This window comes from Mugil cephalus, chromosome 6 (genome assembly GCF_022458985.1).
Source record: "Mugil cephalus isolate CIBA_MC_2020 chromosome 6, CIBA_Mcephalus_1.1, whole genome shotgun sequence".
Lineage (NCBI taxonomy): Eukaryota > Metazoa > Chordata > Actinopteri > Mugiliformes > Mugilidae > Mugil > Mugil cephalus.
In genome coordinates, this window is record NC_061775.1 from 13998988 (window position 1) to 14021663 (window position 22676).

The 22676-nt window shown below is 41.8% G+C and overlaps 1 protein-coding gene across 1 annotated transcript in view; it reads left to right on the top strand.

Moving 5' to 3' along the window:
• tbl1xr1a (tbl1x receptor 1a) overlaps positions 1-22676 on the top strand; it is a 41293-nt gene that overhangs the window by 8591 nt on the left and 10026 nt on the right. Inside the window, exons 2-4 of the mRNA XM_047586576.1 lie at positions 6202-6266; positions 19478-19579; positions 22111-22256. Of these exons, the coding sequence (XP_047442532.1) occupies positions 19522-19579; positions 22111-22256 (204 nt within the window). The 5' untranslated portion in view covers positions 6202-6266; positions 19478-19521. The remainder of the gene's footprint in view (positions 1-6201; positions 6267-19477; positions 19580-22110; positions 22257-22676) is intronic.

A 22676-nucleotide genomic window follows, 5' to 3' on the forward strand; every position in this document is an offset into this window, starting at 1 on the left:
TCTAAGGCATTGTTAATATTGGGGCATGTTCATTCTTTGTCTTGTGAATTACTTAAAACAAGAGCTTGTTATTTACTTCACTGGTCATAACTAAAGTACAGCTAGACAATTTTTTATTTTTTTATTTAAGCTGCATCAAAACCACCAATAGCTCTGGTTTTAAATACCTGCAGCCTTCTTTTTCCCCCTCTTTTAATGATAGCATTGCGTTGGCGCAGCAGGGTTTTCTCTGTAAACGCCCGATGATTGAAGATCTTAGCTCGGCTTATGCCTCAGCGCAGTCCAACTTTATCATGCACCAAATGGCATTGGCCAGTCAGTACACACACACACACCGACAGGACAGGTACACTAACTTATCAGCATAGTAGATATGGACAGCTCGGCAGACTTGTTTACGTGTTGCTCTTTTTCATTTTGTCAGTATAGGAGTGGATGACAGATTTCAGGCACTCTAGGCTACAATGTTAGCACTGTGTGAACACGTACTGGCTATTTTTAGTGAAGCGGGACTTTACAAAACAATATGTGTCAGGTACCGATTTCGTCTTTGCTACATCTGGGAGTGCAGGAAGCTAATTTCAAAGGTTTCTGAGCCTATGCAAACGGTAGCTTTTTAAACGTTTCTTTGGAGTATAGCTGACAGTAGGCCATTTTGCTAATTGCATTAGTGATCTCCATCTGGGACAACCTCCTAGGCTAAACCATCAGTTCACATTACTGTGCACATGCAGATTCATTATTTGTGCTTCCATAACTGGGTTTACTCTCATCAGTGGGCATATTAGTGGCACCAATGAATCCCACTATTTGTATGACTTGTTTCTCCTATTCCCTTCAATGAAAGCAGAGTATCCTCCTCAACTAATTGTCTGCTGTTGGGTGTCTTTTCCTGGCCTCTTAAAACCATCTGGTTGTATGACGTCTTGCTTCTTGCTTGTACCGTGGTTTCCTGCTGTAGGTCCCTTCACTACTTTGACCTTCACCTTAGATCTTGTGTTTTTGTATTCTTCCTGTAACTTCAATTCAGATGTTGTTTGTCCCATTGGACTGCATTTCCTTGAGCGCTCCCTCGTACAGCAATGGCAGTCAGTTGCAACTCGAAGTCCCAAGTGTCTCTGATTGGTCCACAACCATTGTATTTGATAGTAAACTGACTATAATGGTGACTTTGCTCATTAGCTAGTAGGAATGCACCAGTACAGTTCTGGTCCTTTTCCTATTTGCGTCGTTCAAGATTAGGTCGACCCGTCAACACAGGTGTACTGAGTGCAGATTTTATCATGTAGCATGAATAAAATGTTCAGCATCGTGTTGCTTGCTTGTTGTCAGGCACGGTTAGTTTTGTCATTACATTGTGGATATATAGCGCTTTGCAGTCACAGTGATACATCTACCCATTCATTTACACAGGCTTACACTGACGTTGCTTTCTGGAAAACCCGCTCTATTTTCTGAGCCACGGCTGCTTAGACCCAACGTAGAAGATACGAAGATATTATTTTCCTGAGGGTCATTGTCATCCAGGTGTTAAACATTGTTCGAGTAGATAACGGAAGAAAAACTGTAGTAAAAAAAACATCCTGTTTGCTTTTTATAACCTCACAAAATGACTGTGCTAAAGGTTACTGCTTGTAGATAGTAGGCTAGTTAGCTGTCCAAGGAAATGTTTCCAATGGCTTATTCATTTGCTCTGTGGTAATGTTTTTTTTTTAATAAAAAAAAAAAAAAAACGTGCACCCTTTAAAGTGTCGTTGCCATCTGTCACACCTTCTCATTGTTTCTCTTACATATCGAAACTTTTTGCCACCTGTTTATATAGAGGGCAAGATTTTCACATTTAGATCTGATGGAGTACACCACGTGACAGTTGCAAAGCCGATATCAGTAACATACAAACAAACTAATTATGAGTACCAGAACATGAGGATGTCGTCTTACGCAGTTTGGCCTTATTGCAATATGAACTTCCACTTTCCAATAACAGCTGAGGCCCAAAATGTCCGACAGCCGGTCTGCGGTAGTAGCATTTTTGTGACTTAGATTTAATATTTTGCTACGCATGGTTTGTTCCTCTGAGGCAATGCTTTTGTACTTCCTGAGAGAGAGAGAGGAGCCAAGGTGCGTTTAACTCCAACTAAATGTCGTGGGATCTTTGTAGTGCTCTGATATATTGTGTTTTATCATCATCTCGGATTGTACTGGCAGGCTCCGTGCGGTTCCAGAAGTTGATCTGTTTTTCTGTAATGCTGGTTTGAATCGGAATGATCTGTCATTAGTTGAGCGTGGCTCATACAGCTCTGAAGTGACGGCTTTAAGAGAAGACTGATCTCCTCATAGATATTTGGCGTTAACATGGGTTTAGGCATATGACCCATGTTTATAATGTGACATTGTTGCTGAGTGGCCCTTCGGTCTATAAAGCTCCCGTTAAATTTAATGGAGCAGCGAGTCTAGAGATTTAAGTGGCAATAACTTGTCTTTAAATAGAAAAGGACAATGCTCTAGGGAACTGTCAAAATGACTTTAAAACAAAGAAAAATACCAAATTTACCTCCTGGAAACTTTGATTTATTCTACTGCTCGACTAGTTGCACTTTACTAGGTTATCTTTGCAACTTATGGTCACAGTAGTGGATGTATTAAAAAATCTGAATCAAGATGGCAACTAGAGGTCGGCCAATGTGGAGTTTTTGGGGCTGATACCGCCTTGGCCGATTTTTCTGAGGCGATATTTGGAGCCGATAACTGCTTTTTCTCCCTCCTTTTACATGATAAAAATGACACATGATGTTACAAGTCAAACAATTATTGAACTCAAAGTATATTTAACGTTCTTATGCACACAAAATAAAGAGGTAAAAGGAGGTAGAGTACAAGCATTTTCCGTCTTTCTGCTGCACACACTCTGCTAGTGGGGGAGGGGCAATGTATGGGCTGCACGGGTCCGCAGCGTCTCCAGTTGCACAGGGCTGCCAGTGGATACGTCGGTCTGTAAATCTTGCTGGAGAAATACATATATGTATATATATATATATATATGTATATGTCGACGAATGTACCCGTGTATCAGCTGTTGCTGATACCAGTAATATACACAAATATCAGCCTGATATATCGGCCGGTCGATCGCTAATGGCCATCCTGTCTTCTACTGTTGCCCCCTGCAAAAGAAAGGAAAAACAAAGTCAAGAGGTAGTAACTGATTTTTCAGTCAGTGTGAGTCACTGTTGGTATCCTGCAATATCAGTGTGGTGACTACACAAACACAGCAGTGCTCCTGGGGGTTTTGCCGCTGCAGCTATAGCTAAACACACTGGCTGTGGCTGTCCTACCCGGGATTGATCACACAGCCCCGTGGCAAAGCAAAATAAAAACTGCCAATAAAGACAGGTGCTTTGTGCTGTGTCATGCTGTCACGCGAAAGTAACGGTGGGCACAGTAGTAAGGGTAATACGAATTGTTCGCAGCGTTGTCACCGTTTGTATGTTTCATCAGACTGTATAGTAGAACTGACATACTGGGATTTGCACATCAGCATTCTTTGACAACAAAGCCGTCAGCAACAAAAGCACACAGCATCACACAGAGTGCTGTATTTAATAGACAGGCTTGGGTACTTGATGTTTTGTTCCAGCTCAACCTTGTGGATTTCTGGGCCTGATAGAATTTGTGTTTACATTGTCAAACCTTTTTTGAATTTGTAAATGAAGAACGATATAAAAAAATATATCGTTTCGTGTGCTGAGTTGATGTTTTGGGTTGAATTTATGTTTCCGTTGTCTCAGGCTGATCTCTCAGGTCAGTATTTAGTATAATCTGAGCATTTCTTATGAATTGGTGTTGGTCAAGGCAGTTCGTTTGAAATCACAGGGCCTTGGTCATGACTCTTTTTGAGAATGGGTGTCTGACTGTGTTTTCATACACCCTTGTTTGGCAGCGGTCTTCTCCCCCAACTCATGTGGCCACTGGGTATAGAAACTACTTGACAAGTCAAACTGTTCCATTGTTGACACTGATATAAGCTGCAATGGATGAAAACAAGGACTCAAAATTCTCTAATCCCAAAAACCCAGACTACCATGAGAGCCAAGCTGTGGTATTTTGGCAGATTGACTTTGTTGACTTGGTGCTATGTTTTGTCAGAACTGGAAAGAAAACCACATGTCGTTTAGTTGCTGACTCCACTAATCTAATCTAACCAGTTAGTTTCCGTGCCTGTCTTCCTTTGAACTTTTATCTAGCTGGAGCTGAGGGATCGTCAGGAACGTTGTTTGTATGAGTCTATAATAAAATGAAATATGCGAGCAAAAGTGATAAATGGTTTTGCGGCCAGCCCACTCTCAGCCGTCCCTATATAAGTCTGTCAGCGTTAATCTTTCTCTGTTTAAACTTCCATTAATGAAGGCGGGTAAAAATGCAAGCGCTTCACATTTCATGTTTGATCAAAGAGATGAGCGTTGTGACAGCCTGGCGTTGCGCGTCCTTTTTATTTTACCTGGCATGCCAGGGCCACGTCCTCCGGCAAGCCCACGGTAACCTTCACCGCTCGTTCCGAGCCACACCCAACTACTCCTGTTTGCTTTCTTTGTGGTTATCGTATCTGCCTTTGCTCTGCAGCCTCACCAGCCCTGTGGAGAGGCAGCCGAGACAGGATGAAGGGAAAGACAGAGGAATCAATGGAAACAATGAGTAAAAGGCACAATACACAGAGGAAGTTAGGGTCAGGGAAAACAGAGAAGGAAGCGGTGAGCTAAGAGAAGGAGCTTGAAAAAAATTCTTAATGTTAGTGATTTCCAATGCGCGGTATTATGCAATCCGGCAACACAACAGCGCCGTAAACTTCAGCCTTAATAACAACCACAGAGTTGAGTTGCAGTTTCATTTAAAATGGGACAGTATAGGCTTCACAGGGGTGGTGATGACTGCAGAGCACAGCAGTGTACTGCTTTACATTTTGATAAAAGCTACCAGCTGCAAATGCGTGCGGGGAACAAGCTCTACCGATGCGTTGCTGTCGCCCTCTGTTCTCAGACTGGAGACGTGAACCATTGTTCAGACGTCTGAATGAGTGTCAGTCACATGGTCAGGCCATTCAATCTCCACGTGCTGCTGGCTGACGCTTTTTTTTTTTTTTTTTGCCTCCAGTCAGGGGTTATTTTATATTAGAAAACATTTCCTGTACCCTGGCAGGTCATGACTGCTTGTCCCCAGGGAGTCGTGACCGAACTGAGGATCGGTTTTGCTGTAACAAATACACTGATGTGTAAATAAGTTATATATTTTTTGTTTTATTTATTTGAATAATATAACACGGCACGCATGTTGCTTTGTGCATTGATGTTTTATTGCCATTAAATGTGGTGGAAAAAACTATAAAATGGAAAACTATAAATTGCAATTTCCTAGACTAAACTGATGCATCCAGATAGCTTGGTAAACAGTATATTCGATTTAATCTCGCAGTAGGTAAATCATAGTGAAAATTATGATAAAGTACTTTTATTTTTATACATAAGTATCCACATGAAGGTTCACAAGATAAAATAATAATACTTATAATACGATATTACTCCATTGCAGTGCGACAGCCCAAAGATTTTCAATTAAAAGAACATTTACTTTCCTAATCTGGCAGGAACATTAGTGAATACAAATATGAAAGAAAATACACCAAAATTAAAATTTTGCTGAAATACATGTTCATATGTAGTGGTCCTACCAAGTACATTATATGCATTTTCTCACTTACACAAAATTGCGTGAGATGCTAAATAATTCTAATTTAAAATGTGCAGGCCGGCACAAATAAACCCTCCATTTGGCGGTCTGTCAAATGTGTTGAAGGCTTTGTATAGTTACAGTGGTGTGAAAAAGTATTTGCCATGAAGGTTTGTATTTTCTTATTTCCTTAATAGTAAAACTGAACTAAAATTTTAAAACATGCATTTCGTGTTTACTCGTGTTGGCTAATATTTAAATTTGTTTGAAGATCTGAAACATTTAAGTGTGACAAACGTGCAAAAAAAACGAGAAATCAGGAAGGGTGAACACTTTTTCACGCCACTGTAGAACAGAAACTTATGTTGCGAAAATGCACGAGAAACGCTGTGATGCGTGCTGTTTGACCTGTGTGTATGTATTTGCTTTCCCTTATTTAATTCAAACGTGTTTAACTGAGTTTTAAACTCCTTTTTGCAGGTTTTGGCTCATGGTACAAGGCCCTGACTGAAAAAAACGGTGGTGCATACAGACTTACTACTGTGGTGAGTGATCTACAGTCTGGTTGGCTGGAAAATATTTCTGCCTGTTCTCAACATTGGCCAAGCAGGCTTTGCTTTCAGATCCCGGAGCCAGTGCAAGCGCATAGATATAGTTAAGATGCACTGAACTGGACAGGGCTGGATGAGTCGTCCTGCACGTATAGCTTCACGCCTGGAATCACCCAAAAACGTATTTGAGACCGAACGCTTGTGAAGGACGCGTGATTCAGGTGGACAACAACAGAAACGGGTTCGAAAATGCCGTAAACACACAAGCTTCATGGTCATTGCTGCTGCTTTTGTAGCTGTGGAACACATTTTCCACTATGTCCCTTTTACTCTGTGTACTCTGCTCCTTTGACTGAAGAGAACAATAACTGAGTTTATTTTTGCTCTGTCGACTACTCGTGTTTGCTAGAATGTTTGAAGGTTTCGGTTTGACTTCCACTGGAAGACCATCAGTCTCTTCCTGTTTTGTACCGTTAAAGAGTCCAGCAGATTTCCTGTGAACTTTGCCCAGCGGTGCCTAATATACCAACCATGATGCGGCCCACATACGCTCCACGTCTCCTTGGTGACGCCTATGTTTGTTTACATTCAGGCTGTCAGTGTTTGGTTCTTCGGTCGAGCCGCGATGCTACGCAGTGACAGCTGCACACAGGGATCTGTTTGTTGATTAATGCTGGGCCAGTATTTTTGGGAGGTTTTGTTTTCTTCGTTGTCGAGGCCTCGGCTCCGATTGTTTGTTTCAACCATGACGCTACAACTCAGCACTGTAGCTGTTAGTCACCCAGTGTTGTGTGTGTTATTTGCATAAATAGCTTATAGGTATTGGTGCATGGTCACCAAGTATTTTTGCGTATAGCACAGAAAATTCTTTTCTCGTGTGATGCACTTTGGAAAAAGGGGTTCATCCTGTCCGAGGGAAACAAACAGCGACGAAACAAACAGAGGAGGGTGCTGGGAGTGTTGTTTTGTTTATTTATTTATTTATTTTTGTGCTGAGAATGGCATGTAGCTCAGCTTGCTTTGCAGTTAGCACTTTTGGATCAGTTTTCCTTTTCAGGTCCAGAGTGCAAGACAAATTACACAGCCAATTTGTTTGTGCCCTGCAAAAGCCTTCATCGACAACTACGCCTTTAATTTCACACTGCCTCCTAGCATTGTTTCAAACTTGCAAAATGTTTTTCATCAAGACATTAATACCACAACAGTCTCAGCCTCCATGCTTCTGGTTTTAGAAGAAAGCCTTGTTTCTTTACCGAACTGGCGTCATAGCTTTTGATTTTAGGATGTGCGTTTGTAATTGTATTAATACATCCATTTGCGCCATTTACACACAAGGCTGCTGTATGTAAATAAAGAAGAAAACGGTCTTTGTTCTAAAATGATTCAGCCCACTGTATAGATTCAGTGAAACGCTTAGCAGCAAGAATCTGCTTCAGAGTTATGCGTCTTGCAGAACGTGCCTTCCTTCAGAGAGCACACCACAAATATTTCAGACACTTCTCCAGTAGTGGGTCCAAAACAATGTAGGCATTCCACGCATCTTGCACGGGACTTGCGCCCGGCTAACCCAGAAGCTCAGTAACTTCTCCTACACCCTGGTCAGGCCTAGTACTAACATTAGTCCGAAGTGATCTGATTACAACAGATCAGCTTTAAGTCCTTGTCACACTCGGTTTTAAAACGCACACGTGTGTCGTGCTGTTGAATTAAAACAGTGGTCCTGGCGTGAGGACATGATACAAATAGTGGGACTTAAAGAGCTGTGAAGTCACTGGCTTTACATTAGTTATTTTTGAGACCTACACGCAGTTTAAAAAAATCACTCTACAAGGACAGAATATTTAAAGAATGTTTTTGAAAGACCATCTGTACTTTTCTCATTCCTGGTAATCTTTCAAGAGGACGTTGGTTGAGCAAGTTCCCGGTCATTATGCACTACCAAAAGACCATGGTTATAAATGTTACATGTGGCCCAGACTTCCTCAGAATGTGGTCTGAGTGATCGTATCTAAAATGTGTCCTCACTGTGTTTTGGTCTACGTGGAATTGCACTTTAAGATGGCCACCTGCAATCAGATCAGTCTGGACGCTTTTAGTTGGGTTTTAGCTGCAGAGGGCAGACAAATCGGAGAGAAATTAAGGGAATATTGGTGATAGATGTGGACATGAGGTTTGTAGATAATCTGTTATTGTCTCAACAGATCTCTAGCTGGGTTTTCTATATCTGGGAGCTTAATAAGTGCTGAGAAATAAAGCAATTTCTTACCAGAAAAAGTTCCATTTATAAAAATTGCTTGGCTTACAGGTCTGTTAGAGAACTTGTTCTTAATGTGTGTTGTCCGACTAGGTTAGAAATAAAATGTGGGCGTTGTGAACGTCCGCACTGGAAGGCACATTTTCAGACGGCGTCTAAATGGAGACGTTGAAATTGACTCATGCCACAAACGTTGCCTAATAAACGAAGAAAGAAGAAAAAAAAGAAGTAGGCAGCATGCAGAGTACGCATAGAAAAAGAAGTGTAACGTCCCTGTCTCCTCTTTCACTTCAGTAAAGCTGGCCAGTCACTGCACGAAGGTGGAGTGAATGTCGAAATGTCCATTTTGGGAATGAAGGAGAGCAGCTTGGACAGGTCATAATTCCACTTTAACAAATCACCGCTGCAGCTGAACTCCGGTCTCTGCAGTAGGTCCTTAAACCGAGTCTTTGGCATTCTGCTTGTGCGCTTTCTTGTTACGTAACGTGCACATACGCACTAATATAATATATGTGTGGACACACTATTGCCGAAAATGATGACATTTCATGGACAAATTCCAGAGGATTTGCTCTAGTGATTAAATTGGTTCACAGGACACTCTATGCTATGAAGTATTCTACATATACTACCCCAGTCTTGTTTCCATGTATGTCTACATTCCTCTTACCCTCCCGTCCAAACCATTTGATTGGCCTGGCAGGTCAGGTTTGTTTGGAGGTGTTGCTGTTGTTTTCTTGTCTTATGCAACACAGGCAGTGTGGATGTAGCGTTATTGTAACTGAAATATCTCTAATCAAACCACTTTTGGATCAAGTTTGTTCAGGGAAAATCAGCGGAGATAACCCAGCCCCAGCTTTTCAGATGGTACATCTGTCCATATGTCCTATTTGTGTTAAAGCAATATTGCAAGACAGTCTTAGGGGAATTTCTTTTCTGACTTGTCACAAATGTCCACCAGGGCGCTAGGGTGAGCTGAATGGATGAGATTAGATTTTGTTGGTGAAAGGTCAAAGTCACCGTGACCTCATAAAACACGTTTTTGCCCATGTCTCTAGAATTCGAATGTCTAATAAGATAAAATGATGAGCTGATGGCGTATAAAATTCAAAAGGTCACATTGACTGTGACATCACAATGCTCTGCAAAAAAACACTTTTATTAAATTCCTTCAAAGTCTACATTAACGTCAGCTGCAACCAGACCGGTAGACGGAGGCATAGTCGTCCTCTTTCCTTTTCTCGGGAAGCGTTTGCTAAATGTCACGTACGAGGAGTAGCATTTTTCAGAAAGGCTTTGTTTCCTACAGCCAATTAACTGTGGAGGGCAAAAACAAATGCACTACACGAACGGACGGAAAGATGTTTGTATGAATATTTTTTAAGTGGACCGGACTGGATATGATTTAAATTGAAAATAACAAATAACCACTTTGTCAGGCGCAGTGGACTCTGGCTGTGCAGCAAACTGCTACATGTGAGCGTGCTAAATTAACTTTACCATAGCCACCCTGTTTTTTTTTCATTGTCACCTGATTAGTTCACACCTTAAGTTCATGGCCCACTGTTTAGCTGCACAAAGAGTAATCTTATTTAAACAGTGCCTAAAGTAAGCCTTGTTTGTTTTCCCCTGCTCTGGAACATCATGCTGCTCCGGCAGGTCATTAGATGCTTATAAAGGTAAATAGAGTTCACCGCATCGTATTCTATTCCAAGACTCCAGACGCGCTCACACCCTACCTGCAGTCAGGTGATGGCGCCCAGCTGTCTATAAATTGGCTCATCTTGTTTGTCTTTCACACTACGCAGATTAATGACTTAAAACCAGTCAAGCCATTCATGTCAAGTGTAAAGCCAGTCATTCTGGGTTTGTAGTTATAGTTCTGTTTTTGTTTTCCTTTAACTTTGTCATTCAAGTTTTGACACAAAGTAGTGAACCCCTTACTTTTAAGCAGTGCACCTGTAGCATTATAGTTAATGTGGTGTCTAGCCTCATTATAGGAATTATAAAGAAGGCTTTAACTGCGACTTCTCTGAAACATGTGCCTCAGACCTGACCTTCTGAAGACATTCCTAAAGTCACCGGGATTCTTACTTAGGTGAGGTCTTCTAACCTAAGCCAGCGCGGCTGCTCGCTGTGAGATAACCGCCGCTGATTCGGGGGGGGGGGGCCCTCGTCGACCTGCTGAATTCAGATGGACACGAGCTGCCCGGAGCAGGTTTAACTACCCGTCAAGTGAGGCTTGCTGGCAGGGCCTACATGCAACCATCTGTCACCAACAGGCAGCTAGCCTCGCTGACCTCGCACAGGCCATGTGAGGCAGAACCAAGCTCGCCAGTGCAATCTGTCACTCTGAGAGACAGCTACTCTGCATGACTCACTTACAGTGTCTCCTGAATTGATGTCCGTAATGTTACACCCCTAGGCACCTGGTGGCCCAGCAATATCGGTGCAATTGTCTCTGGCGCATTGGCTTGATTGTCGTAGCCGGCCGCGCTTCTTTTCTGCTTCACAGAGCCATCACAGCAGGGCCAGAGGGGCGTCACAGTACACAAACAGCTGCCCATCCTGTTAAAGCTGTTTAGTGTGCCGTTTTTATCATCATTAACCCACATTCTTAGGATTAATTTGGGCTCAAACTTACATTTCAGGAGCCATTTAGAAGACGGTTCGAGCACGGAACAAGACAACGAAGATTACCTCCACCGTTATTTGTTTAGCATCTGAGTCTGGCCGGTCAGAGAGTCGGCCGTCTGGCCTGAAAGCTGCAATTTGTAAAATGGTTGTGTGATAGTTTTCTTGATTCCTTCTGTTACGTAACCCGTGGTACTAAAGCCACTTTAATGATGATACGCTGTGCAATGATATTCACAGATTTGTACTTAAATGCTAACTCAAAGCATATTCAAACCACCATAGAAGCAGAGTAAATCACCCCATCCCCCACTCGCTGAATTTCTTCCTGCTACTCTCTGAAAATAGACTCAAACCGTCAAGTCTCAGACAGAGCCTTTAAATAGGAATGCGCCCCATTTCCTCTGCACTGCTGTAGAGTAGAATCAGAGCAGCAGTCATCCCAGCTTGAGTCTCTGATGCAGAAAAGGCTTCAAACAACCTAAAACCTAAATGGTTTGAATTATGGGGAAGACGCATAACGCACGCATCAGCATGGAGTCACCGTTGATTTTTATTTGTTTCACTTTATACACATAGACGTTTAACCATTACTTAAAAGGAACATCCGATGATCTTTCCCCAGTCAATCACCATACATACATGAGACCATTTTTAAAAACAAATACATGAAATGCATTTTTATCATATATCTTCACTTGTTTTACTGTCGGCTGAATTTGTGTCAGTCATCTTGAATCTTTCTCCACCAAAGACAATCTCTTAACTATCTCTTCACATAAAACGCACTCAACCAAACCCTTTACAAACTTGCACATGTGTCACCAGTACTGTACGTTATCGTTTGCCCAAGGAAGTGTTGGCGGAATTCTTCGACGTTGAGTTCATCTCCACCGCATCTAAAATACACAACAGATAAGGAAGCAACGGCACCAACCTTGAACAATGAGACCGAACGCGCTGTAATCATCCGTAATGATTATTGCGATTGCAATTCATGCAATTGACACATTTATGAAATCGACGCAGTTGATAACCTCAGCATGTTGTCCCTGCATTACCTTCAATAAAGATCAGTATCAGCAGTTAGTTTGTAACACTTATGTAAGGCTCAAATACCTACAACATAACTCTTTATATAGAAAACGACTTGGCTAAAGACAGTTGAACAGAATAAATTGTGTAAATTGTGTAATCCACATGTGTAGTGCAAGAGCCTCAACTAAGCATAGACAAATAATTTGAGTCGATGAAAGACATCCGCTAAACTTTAACCGCGGTCACCGAGATAAAGAGGGTGTACATCAACTATTAGCTGGCGAATTTCTTTGTGTAAAAGCGTTTGACCTTTAGCTACTACACACGGAAAAGGCTTCGGATATGAGACATGCAACGCGCCGTGGAATACGATTAAATGCTGTTGACGGTGCAGATTTATGTAGACTAAACACATCCGCACGGCACAGTATCGAGAAGTTCTTTTGTTTTGTTCAGTTCTGCTGCGTTTCATTAGTTGACATTGTTGCTGTGGCTGTTACCCTTATTAGAAGTGTCAGACTGAGTGTGTTTATGGTGTTGACGTGGGCTCGGGCCGATGGTGGTTTGCGTTCAGTCTTCAGTTACCTTGTAAAAAAAAAAAAAAAAAAAAAAGCCTCTGTAGCGTCTTTTGCGTGAAACTCTACAATATGTGTTCGGGTCAAGAATAGATTTAATTGTTGCAAAGCATTATTTCCTACTGTGCTGAGTCGAGTAGTCGACCACATATTAGTCGACTTTACAAAAAACAAAGTCGTTGAACCCGTAGCATAACACTTGTCGATGTTCAGCAGCTTTCAGATTGATTAACGGCTGGAATGTAATTGTGTAGTGCATATAGTAGGAATATAGTAGCCTGTTGTGACTCCTCATTGTGCATTAGCGTGTATTGATAAACCATTCAATTTTTGTTGCATCTTTGATTATGTTTCAGTTATCAAATTGTGATATCTGGTGCTGCTCAGTAATGCTGATTTGATACGGGGAGGGACCCCGGCAGTATGATTTCTAACCGACGCGTCATGGGTGGGAAGCGGTTATATGCCTCATGGCGTTGATAGCCATGTCCTGATTACCCTTTGGTTACTGATTATCTTGTGAGTCTCTCCCGCCCTCCCTCCCTCGTTGAGCTGTGACTTAAGATTTACTGTACAGGCCAGTTTGCCACTGGCAGCAATCACACGGAGAGAGAGAGAGGGAGAGAGAGCGGGAGAGGGAGAGGGAATGGGGGAGGGAAGAAATGCAGAGACAGAGATTCCCTTCTCCTCTCCCATCCCCCCCTCTGTTCTAGCGTACTGTCAACACAGGCTCCTGGCTGCAGCCGTGGCTCCACAGCGCCACTGCAGTGGGCCGGCAGTGGCGGGAACTGTAGGTTGCTGTTTACAAACCCGTGGTCCTCCCCAGGCAGAGCTGCTGTCAGGTGGGATTTAAAGCATAGGGTCTGAATGATCACTCACTAAACCGTGTGTAGGTTTTTTTTTCGCTTTCAACAATCGCAACGGCAGATGAATTTATTTCTGCTTTGCCTCGAGCTCTGCAACTTGAATGTGTTGTGTAGTCATTACCACTGCCGGAAATATAACGGGATAAAATAATGCGTGGCCTCCAAATATTATTGCGTTCAAAAAAAAAAAAAAGCATCCGTTGGCAAATAATTAATTTATGCATTTTTGTATTGTTATGGAAAAGTCTCAGTATGACAGGTAGGCAGCAGTCAACTAACTCAAATAATCTTTGATTTTTCTCAGAAACATTTGCGTGTTTGTGTGAGTTCAGTGCTGCATTCTTTAAGAGGCATCTGCGACATCTCTTGGCCAGTGGGTTTGAGGCTAAATAACAGAGCAGGTGACTCGTAGAAGTAGAAGCTTTTCAGTGCTCCATTACTACACACATTGGATATTATTACATGTGCTAAATAAACTGTGTATCTAAGTTGATGCTATTTTATTGTGGAAGCAGCTGCTTTAAAGTACATGTCATGATTATAGGCTGCTTTATGTGATTTGTGCCTTTAATACGCGATGGACTCATTACACTGCTGTGCATTGATCCTCTCTGCCTTTGGGCAGGTTAACTGGCGTCCTTAAAGATAGGTCAGGACAGTGACAGAGAAACGAGAGTACGTCTGTCAGTTACAATGAAGACTCACCGTATAATTTTCTAGCACAAGTTTAAAGTGTCCACCAAACGTGCCATGAATTTGGTCTAACTTGAGGATGTTGAGTGGTAACTTTTACTAGTGTTTGGCGCTGAATCAATTCATTTTTTTGGTCTTACATTGATTCAGCTTTATATTCTGTTGTGTTGTGTCATATCTAAGCGGTTTGAAAGCTCTGGTTTGGGCTAGGGTAGGGTTAAGTTTTGGATTAGGGTTAGGGTTACCACCACCAAAAATATAACAACCACAACATAACGCAATGGAAAACGTATTTATTAGTTTAGTGGTGTACGTAGAATGTCGACTAGTCACTGATCACGTGACAAAACGCTTCTGAGAAGATGGGCGAGGATCCCAGTGGGTCATTTCAACAAACTAGCAGCAGTTCATCCAGTGTGTGGAAACACTTCACTATAGACAAAACCCATTCTACCATGACATGCACAACATGTCAGCCAGTCCTGAAATACAACAAACTCACTGCATCTGGTTGTAGAGGGACGGTCCAAATCCTCTCGACAGAAATCAATGAACGACTTCACTGAACGTAACAGAGAGAAGGAGGTTTAAAACAACAATTTGCTGGTGAACTGTTGTCCTTGTCAACGATATTAGTCCACAGGTGTCAAACGTACGGCCTGCTGGATGTAATTGCAAAGGCAACACTTAATTGAAGACATTCACTGCTGTGTTTCTTGTGAAGGGGTTTGTGTGTTTCGCACAGTTTTAGTTGAAGTTGTGGACATAACACAACACAGAGGCCTAGAGCTACGAGGAAATTTCACTTATTTTTCTTAAAAAAATGTCTGATTATTCATGACATGTTTTCTAAAACTGCAATTCATTGATTGTAAACCTTTACATAACGTAAAACTAAGGGAAACTTTTGGAGTTGTCCTTATTTCGAGGTTATTACGCTGTTGTGCTCCTGGTCTTGCTCCCCTTTAAATCAAACTTGACAGAATGTGGCCTCTGAACTAAAATGAGTTTGACACCCTTGTATTAGACCATTACACTGAAAAGGCTTCAGAGAAATACACCCTTTTCATAACTACGCTGCACTATCCTGTTATGTAGTGCTGTTAAATGCTATGCATGGTGTGGTTGCAGCCTGTTCTTATACAGGCTATACATATCTGCAGCAGACTTTACATTACCTCGTACTGAACTGTTTATTACTGCCCTGCTATGTGTGTTTTTTTTCTCCAGCGACGAGGACACATTATGTCATAAACAAACCGTGACCGCAAACTGTATGGGTGTGCTGCGTTAAAAAAAAAAAAAAAAAAAAAAAGTTGGTCTGCAGCTAAGATGTAAATGTTTGCAGTATGACACTGCTGTTAACTGGAAGTGAAAGCAGCCCGACAGCTGCTTATGATTTAATAATAGGCCTAATTTAGTAGAGTGTTTCCGCAATGCCGGGGCTTCATGGGCCTGTAGCAGCAGCTCATTTCAACGTGACAAAATGGTGCTACGTTTGTAATTCAGTTAGCTCAACTCATTTCATTGTTTTGGCTTCCCACTGCACTACCTTCCCCTTCTAAACTGTCGGCTTGCTGGCAGTTGTCTTTATAGAAAACGCAATCCTCTGTCATTGGAGACGGAGTCTAGGCACACATAGGAGTTGCTGAGCCAACGTGCCACCACCACCTCCTCCTCCTCCTCCTCCTCCTCGTCCTCCTCTGCTGTCTCGAGGGTTATGAACAGATCCCCACACAACCACCACGGCTGCCTTACTCTCCTGTGAAGGTGATGCAACTGGCCTCCGTGACTAGTGCGGCGCTTGCTGATGTTTTTGTGGCTCGACGACGGTGGATCAGTGAAAGGAGCAAAAGTTGCCACCGATACGGACACATTGACACTGTCTAGCTTCAGTGTGTAACTGTATCCAGTTGTTGCCCGGTTGCAGCGGCCAGTTTGTCACATTAGCATTATAGATGAATCGCATTTCCTTTTCTAATTTACGGTTTTAAATGATATAAGGCGGTAGCAACGCTGTGCGGTGTTCTACAGTTTACTGACATTGAAAGTAGGGCTGTAATGACTCGTAACGAAATCCATGTGCGTCCAATGCGTCATCTCGCCACAATGTTTCTGGTAAAAGCCCCTAAACAAACATCAAAAAGTAAAGGCGTGCATTAAATGAAGACCCAGAAGCTTGAACGATGCCTCTTGTTGCCAATAATTTTATCCTGAAGAGAAAAAATTACGACCAGTTTGGCTAAATGACCAAAACTGACCATGAAAAATAAAAGAAACAGTGGCACGCTCACTAAAATTGAAGTCGTCTTTTTGTTCTCATCAGTTCTCTTTAAGAAAAGAATTCAACGAAGTCGAGACTAGATGCTAGTCATAGTGCTAACTGCTATGCTGGCGTTGTTGCAGTGGATAGCGTCACAGTATGAGGGCTCTGGATTCATATAAACATGCATGTTTATATGAAGGCTTCTTCATTCATAGATAGCATGTTAAAATATGTTTAAAAGTAAAAAAAAAAAAATAGAAGTTGTGTTTATTATTTGTTGGTTAATGTAACTGACTTCTCAGAAAACAGTTGGCAGCTCAATGAAAAACATAATCAGTACATTAATAGACTGATAGATTCATTGATAATAAAATGATTGTGTCAGTAATTGTAAATTGTAATAAACTACATTTATTAACTCTGTCTGATCCTGATAACTCAGCCGGTCACGGCTTAGGTTAAATATTAAGCTGCTCCAGACTAAGATCTAAGAAAAAGAAGAAATGTAACTTGGCGCTCACAGCACCCAGGAGAGAGTTTCATCCACTTAAATGCCGTTAAATGCACAGAACATTTTCTTGTCCGGGGAGAAGCGGCCGTAGACTCCAGAGCTCCAGGCTTTACATGGCTGATTATTCTCAGGGGAAACGAGCTTTGAGGAACTGGCTTTCTGGGCCCCCGAGAACAACCGTTTAAGTTGGGGTTCACTATCTTTTTAATTCAAAAACAAAGCGGTGTCAGACGAAGATGTCACACTGCAGGAAGTGGAACAATCCAACTTCCTCTTTGTATCTATAAGTAGAGTTGTTGTTGTTGTTGTTTTCTTGTCAGTTAACGCTGGTGCATCAAAAGGAGTAGAAGTGGGTTGTGGGTTGAACAGAGACAGTGTGAGATGTGAAGACATCATGTGTCAACTGACCGTGTTTATTACCTCAGCAGTGCTCTTCATGTGAAGTGAAATTTGTCGCGTCGGTGGGTGTTTTAAAGATGATGCAGGTGAATCTGAATAATCAACACAGAAATGATCGATATCTGTGTTGCGCATAATGACTTCTCATTGCAGCACCTTTGCATAGACATAAGATACATTCTTGCCCATGTTATACTCGGTCTGGATTTGTAAAGAAATCGTAGGTATAGCCAGTGAGATGCACACAAAGCTGAGACAAATTGCCATTTCTGTAGGGGTGTTCTGGTGCTGCGTCAGCAGAGAGGCTCCACTCTGATAAACTGCACTCTTTCCATTCATTGCTAATGTTGTTTGAGTTAAAGGCACATACCAGTCACTATGTATGCATCTCGGCTCTTTATCTTTTTGGTAGAGCAGAGAAACAGTAAGAAATGCATCAACTAACGTTTAGTGTCAAAAAAGATGTTCAAAAAGCGTCAAATTAACCGTAATTCTCACAGCAGAGGTTCTCACATATTCATACAGTCAATAACAACAGCAGTTTGTGCTGGAGTAAGAAATAAGAAAAGAAAAGTGGACCAGTGAAACTCAGTGTTCGATAGCACCGTGGCTGGTTGATGTTATTTATGGCATCTTAGAAAAAAAAATTCAAAACTAACTCTCTTCTCTGGTCCTGTTGGAAAAGTTGTGTGCTGATGTTAAGCAGCCTCAAATGTCTAATGGTGCATTTCCACCGGCACGGTACAGTATGGTACGGCATGGCACGGTATTTGCGTGTTTCCAGTAGCACGTAGTACCTGGTACCAGGTCATATTTTGGTATCGCCTCAGCCCTGGTTCCAAGCGAGCCGAAGCGATACTTAAACGTGACGTCAGCCGACTGCCTTCCACTGATAGGCCAACGAGTGTCGTCACTGGAAGCGTCGTAAGCGCGCGACCACCGACCAGACTGTAAATAAACACGAGACTCGACCCCACCACTTTTTAAAACCCAGCCTGCAGCCATTATTGCACAATGTAAAGGCCACCAAGCTAGTGTAAGCAACCATTAGCTTACCCTCAAACGCCGTCTTTTTGCAGCTCGTGTTCTCTCGTCTGTTGTTGTTCGGGTCTTCCGGTTTTGTGCGTGGCTTGGCGCGCTGTAAATGACGTCACGGCAGTTTTGCGCGGACATGTTGTGACGACCCCGCCCACGTCGAGGAGGTACTATATGGTACTCGGTTGTAATGGAAACAGACCCGAACCGTGTCATGCCTTGCCGTGCCGCACCATGCTCGTGGAAATGCGCCATAAGGTCACAGTGATGTACAAGCAGAACTGAGAGAATAATTCAGCCACATCTGAACTATTAAGGGCGGGTGCTGACCTGAAAACCCCCCGAGCCTTTCACATCTACTTGAAGCAACGTTGCTTTTCTTTCTTCGGTTCAATTTTGAGGACACAACCATCTTTGAATGTACTCTGTGTGAATTTGACGTGGTGGTGGTGACGAGTCACAGATTTGGGCTAATAATGCTAACATGCTCTTGGATATTTGTACTTGGAGGTCAGTATGTGGAGAACGTTTGTCAAAATAAAACCCTCTACGTACTGTCTTAGATGCTTTTCCTTTTCTTAGATTTGTTTACCTTCTTATCCTTGGTTCATATTCCTGCAGCCGATCCACACAGAGCCTATGCTACTGCTAAAATGCTAGTTGTAGGCTACTCAGATGTGTTGAGTATCACTATGATCTAAAGGAACTTTGTAACTTAACGGCTCACGTTAGATACTGAAAAACTCCAAAATAAATGAATGAAAATCCTGAAAAAAAGTCATTCTGCAGAACAGAGGAAAGCCGTCTGAGTAGATGATGTGAAGGAGAGAGAATTGACGTTCAAAGAGATCCTGGTTTATCATGACACACGTGGAACAGTTGTGTTGATGCTGCCTATTTCCTCTTCACTGATGAACGTCTCTTTGTTTTTCAGGCTAGGTGAGTGTGTGCAGACCTCATGGTGTAACAGGAGTAAAGATGAGCATTAGCAGTGATGAGGTCAACTTCCTGGTCTACAGATACCTACAGGAGTCAGGTATCACTTTCATCTTTCTATTCATCATGTATTTGTCATTGCCTCTGTTTTTGAAGGAAACTGTGATTTAATTTTATCTTAACACACTGATAATTTCTTTTGCTTTTCTGTCAATCTGACTTCTACATCCAGCGTTACTGTGTTTGTTCATTATTTGCAAATTTCCTCCTTGCAGAGCTCGCTACAAAGATAAATTGGCAAAGTAAATAAATAAATTATAAAAATTACTCGCAAGCAAAAAAGTATGGATGATTACCTCACCGACTATTGTGAGGCAGCAACAATTTATTTCAGTTTAATGGTCAGACATATTTATGTTAGTGGAGGGTCAAAGTTGAGAAGCTAATTAAAATGGAAAATGAGAACAGGAGGATAGATGGATAAAAACGGAGCACATCTGGAAACTCGATGCTCCCACTCTGCTGTTGACACACACAGAACATCTCTATGTGCCCGTGGATGAGACTAGTCTCAGCTGTGCAACCACAGCTAATAAATATTCATCTTCAATAAACCATCACATATTGTTCCACCTCCACAGAATCAACTGGAAGAAAAGATCAAGACATGCCCAAACAAATGTTCTCTGTGCGTCAACTAAAAACTTATACAGCAGTTGTTCGTTGTTTTATCTACTAGATACTGTATCATCAATTATTACGAACTTGTACTGAAGCTTTCAATTTCAGTGAAACTCAGAAGTTGCAGGGAGCTTGTGCAGAGTTCCTGCTGAGTCTGAAAAAGTCTAAAATTTGATCTCAATCCCAATTTAAGGCCTTAAAACGTCTTAATACGAGCGTATTTTGCATTGTGGGTCGGTCTTAAAATACATTTAATCAAGTCCTTACGTCCATTATGAGTATATTAATACTCAGTATTAAAGACTAAACTGGACTCATCCTTAAATTGGCGCGTTATCCTGTGAATGATGAAGGGATCTTCGCTAATGTGTTGCCACAAAGTGCTTATTTGTTGTTGTACGTTGAGGTGATTATTCATTTTCATGACTTCCAATAATGTTACATTTACCAATTCAATTAATCATGACGGAGGCTAAAATGATCCACTGCTACAACTAACTACGACCTGTCATATTGTTTTGACCGCTTCTCAAAATATAGGTCGGCAGAATGTGCACGCGGTAATCACGCGTTAAAACATTAGACGGTGGCAGTTTGTGTGTTATCAGCACATTCGTTTTGGCCCTAAAATAAACTGAAGAAAATAAGTTCAGATTGTAGCAGAAAATGATTCCAGATTAATTTTATCTGCTGTTACAACGGTGGTCACGGTGCATAAAACCTTAATATCGCAATAAAAAAAACATTTTGAAAAACACTTAAATGCTCTCATGAGGTGGTTTGTCAGACGGATCGATATAAGAGTTTAACACAAAAGTGCAACAGAAACACCTTATTGGCATCTCAACGTCACGGGAGATGATGCAGGGCGTCATGTGACCAGTTCATTTAAATCTTCCTCACAGTGAAGTCTCGCGTGATAAGAATTATGGGATGAGAGTTACAGCTGATTCACAAAACACCTTTCAATGGAAACGAAGCTCGGTTATACTTTATCGAAATTTCAGAAATATCTTATTTCGCAAAAAACTATAATGGAAACGCAGCTAGTTTAAGAGGCCTCTCTGTACCGAGGTTCGGCCGTGATTAATTGGTAACATTTGACGTTTACACATCTGCTCTTCAACCTGCTGAACCGCCGACACACCCAAAGTTATATTTTTAGAATTTTAAATCTACGCGATTGTGTTGTTTCCCGATAACCAAGGAGACAAATGAGTCCACAAGGACATGTGAGCTAAAATACTACTGATAGATGGGTCTTAAAACTGACAGTTTATGGACGCGTTCCCAAACATTTTCTCGTCGACACTTGCAAAGCAGTCCGAGGTTACAGCATGTTATTCCTCCTCTGCTGCTGCTTCTCCTTCATTTGGTTTGATTGGCAGATGACAAACCGACTCACATGTGTATTACTGCCAACTACAAGATCAGTGTGGATCAGTGTATTTACAGCAACTGCTGCAGCCTTTTTTTTTTTTTTTTTTCCTCTAACATGTGTGGAGATGATACATTCAGTGCTCTCAGATTGCGATAGATAGTCTGAGTAATATCCTGTAGTTTGTGCTGTGCTATTGTTTCCACATCCTAAAGCGTGTGCACATTTGAGATTAGAGAGAACAATATGTGTGAAGTTTCTCCCAAAGGGTGATTGATGCGAGCTGATTTCAAACCTGGCCCGGATTTTAAAACGCATGTAGCCAAGCTTAAGGTCGACCGCTCAGACCTGGTATCTGTGGACTGTGCCGGGTGAGACTAACATGTTCCTTTATGACTGGAAAATGGAAGGAAAATGTTGGTTTTATGAGACAAGAATGGTAGTAATTCATGTTCGCGTTCTATCTGAGGCTGAAAATATCCACTGTGATATACAGTATGTCGTTATGTTCCAAAGAGAAAAAGTAAAAATGTACTCACTATCTGCTCTCCTCTCCCCTTTCTCCCCTCTAGGGTTTTCCCACTCAGCATTTACCTTCGGTATCGAGAGTCATATTAGTCAGTCCAACATAAATGGCGCTCTGGTTCCCCCTGCTGCCCTCATCAGCATCATCCAGAAGGGCCTGCAGTACGTGGAGGCTGAAGTCAGCATCAATGAGGTGGGACACGAACGGCATCACACAACATTCTCTACTTTGTGTTTTTTTTTTGTGTGTGTGTGTGCTTTAAGTTTCTATTTATTCTTGAGCCTGGCTCCCGGCCCAAACTCTGACTCGGCCAGAAAGATTTATTCTATCGATTGTGAGGATTTAGTTTGAGGCTGTTTGAGCCACTCTTAAAGGGTTTTTAGTCCCTCTATTCAAAAAATGCTCCGCCATGGGATTATCCCATCGAATGTGTTACTACTTTGTTGTATTTCCAACGTAAACCCGTTAATAACAAACAATTTCAGTCGTAAACATGAAAATTACAATTATTGATCAATTCATTTTAAAGAGATTTAGATGTGATATCACATGAAAAAGTTACATTTCCCTTATAAATATAACTGGTCCTACATTTGAGAACACGTCTTGCTT